The sequence below is a fragment of the Plutella xylostella genome, chromosome 16 (assembly GCF_932276165.1).
Source record: "Plutella xylostella chromosome 16, ilPluXylo3.1, whole genome shotgun sequence".
Lineage (NCBI taxonomy): Eukaryota > Metazoa > Arthropoda > Insecta > Lepidoptera > Plutellidae > Plutella > Plutella xylostella.
Window position 1 is genome coordinate 7,237,405 of NC_063996.1, and position 2,736 is coordinate 7,240,140.

General features: G+C 35.8%; 1 protein-coding gene across 1 annotated transcript; it reads right to left on the reverse strand.

Annotated features, from left to right (window-relative positions):
• Positions 1–659: 659 nt before the first annotated feature.
• Positions 660–1,604, reverse strand: LOC105381874. Its single transcript, XM_048626373.1, has 2 exons — positions 1,538–1,604; positions 660–1,078 (listed from the first exon to the last, which is right to left on the reverse strand). The coding sequence occupies exons 1-2, from the start codon at positions 1,593–1,595 to the stop codon at positions 912–914; spliced, it is 225 nt and encodes a 74-aa protein (XP_048482330.1). The 5' UTR covers positions 1,596–1,604; the 3' UTR covers positions 660–911.
• Positions 1,605–2,736: the final 1,132 nt, after the last annotated feature.

The window sequence follows — 2,736 nt, forward strand, 5'->3', positions numbered from 1 at the left end:
AGATGTCGTTGTTTTGTCTTTTTTATAAATGAAAATATCAGTCAGTATTAAAAGTTTAAAAAGCTTCATTCATTAATCTTTACCTTACTTTAGTAGCTGCTAGCCTAAATGACTGTTAACAACTATCTACCTACAGGGTTTTTCTAAAGGAACACTTATGCGAAAGGGAGTCACTTACGGGAGTAAAAAGCCATTATAGTGACCATCAAAGTTTCTATGTCCATGATGCATTTCCCAAATTTTTTAAATGCTAGTGTGTTAAATGAATGCCACTTTGGATAGAACATCCTATCTGGATTTCATTCAGGAAAAGGTAATTCTTCTGAGCGTGTCCTAGACAAAAACAGAATTGGACTAGCATTAGTCATAGACACTGTGGTGAATGGATTAGCCAGTTTGATTACCTACTTGTTAGTCTCTGACTACCAAGGTGCGTCTGGTATACACGGTGTAGCAAAAAGGGTATATTAAGCCGAAACCTACATGTGCAGCATGGTATATCTAACTCGAAAATGAAATCAGAAATTCGCGATTCCCTTTTTGCAACACCCTGTATAAGTTAGGCAGTTGTCGTGTCACCAGGAAAGTCTCGTGTCTTGCACCCCGAAAAGGTTAAAATAAGGTTACATAGATTACATATAAAACATAAATAACTTAAACAATTCTTAATAAGTATTTTATTTAATTCATCAGTTTTATTAACTAAGAACACAGTTTCAAAACACAGCACCACTAAAACGTGGTGATTCTGTTATATCAATTAAACATAAGTTTAATAATTTGAACGATACGTTAAAACCACCATTCAGAATCTTGAACGCAGCTGGACCGAACAGATTCCATTTTCAACTTTCCCGCGCGATCGTCTTTTGTTTTTATTCGATTCTGCTCCGCCATGTTTTAATTCTCTGTCATGAGGAGTATTTCGAATTTGATTGGCTGTTTTGTCTTCCGAAGGTGCTGGTGGGTGAGTATTTGGTGTTGAAGCTGGGAGCTATGCCGGTGGGGGAAATGGGAGGCGATGGCGGCATCAGGTTCGTGGCTGGATGGTAGACCCGTGCTGACATTGACATCTCGTCTGGAAGTAGAGAGAAATATTCGGTTAAACCATGTTGCAGAGTGGTAGTTTTAACATAGCTGATAAAATTTGGTTAAATGGATTTAGGCGTTCAACACCGGTATTGTACACACATTCATGCGGTTTTAGCAACTGTGGGCAAGTGATATACCAGACTGTAATGATCTCTCAAAAATCTCGGGACTAAAACTGATATTGTAACTATTCAGTCTACGTTTTATAATACATTATAATTATAAGTGCAATATCTGAGGTATTAGAGTTTACGCAACCAACTATGTAGGTATTTATTTATTATTTATAGGTAAAGGGGTGCATGATTTCTGCATCTAAGCTCACTTTACTCACTCTCACTCACTCACTCACTCACTCAATATAAATAAATAAATAAATAAGCTCACTTTAGGCAGAAATAATTATGTGTGTATCAAATTCTGTAAAATATACGTAGTTACTTACTATTAGAAAAACTCCTCGTGTAGTTGTACTTATTACCCTGGTCCTTGGTAGGCGGCATGGCCGGATTCTGAAACAAGGAAAGGAACTGGTCAAAACTAAGCATATCAGCCTACCCAGATATAGGTATTATGTTTGTACAAGACCTGAGAATTTTTATGTGAATTTATCAAGAACAAAAATTTGCCCTACAACTACCGGCATCTCTTATCTATGCCAATTAAGGTCGCTGTCACTGACCTCATATAACAATTATATACATATACACTCACGGGCAATTAAAAAGTTCCTGTGAGAAAAGCACCAAATACTTCTAAGCGGAAAACGCTAGTTTAATGACGCCTTCTGCAATATTGAACTACATTTAAAAGCGCATCAGAATATTACCAACTTAAACATTATTTTTTTTTAATTCCTTTTAAAAGTTTTAAAGAATTGAGGTTATTTTTAGGGAATCTACACCGCACCGGTTGGTGGGCCCCTACACAAGCAAGCTTGTCGGATTAGGTACCTAGGTAAGAAGATTTCTACATGAGATTCATAATTTTATTAATGACGTATACTTAATCCAGATTAACATTCTCCACCCCCAAAGGCGCTCCCCATCGGATATACAAAAGAAATACAAAATGCCAAATTTTAAATTACTCAATATTTCATACCGATACTAATTTTGCTATCTTAACCCCTTGCGGGTGGGTGGACGACAAAAAATATTAAATAATATCAAGACGAGAGAATGAGAGAAAAAAAAACGGTCAAGAGTGAGTTGACATAGCATTATTTGTGTTCTGTATATTGGTTTAGAATTATTTGCTAGGAGTAGCTCTGGGTGGAATAACAATACTTGGATTATATCCGTTTACTACTGACTACCTAGCAAATTCCATAGGTGGGTACTTATATAAAATATGTTACGTGACACAAAAATACAGTAAGTATTACAAAGAAATATTTTGTCCATAATATTAAAATTATAAATTATTTATTGCACATAAATTCATTCTCTGCCATTTGCAAGAAGCATTCTCTAACAGTTGTTAACCTTTGGTGATGTCGGGAAAGTGATAATAGATAATCGTTTCCGAATTCATAGTCCTAGCATTGACAGATTATGGTTTGCAAAAATTATTGCGGAATACCAAAGGAAAAACACAAAAGGAGCCGGTCGTAATTGACATTTTTTATGAGCGTCAGTCTTG

Excerpts from the sequence above, each read along its gene's own strand:
- LOC105381874 (XM_048626373.1), bottom strand. The coding sequence starts at position 1,595 with ATGCCGCCTACCAAGGACCAGGGTAATAAGTACAACTACACGAGGAGT. Across the intron at positions 1,079-1,537 it reads CACGAGGAGTTTTTCTAATA|ACGAGATGTCAATGTCAGCA; the intron begins GTAAGTAACTAC and ends CTCTACTTCCAG.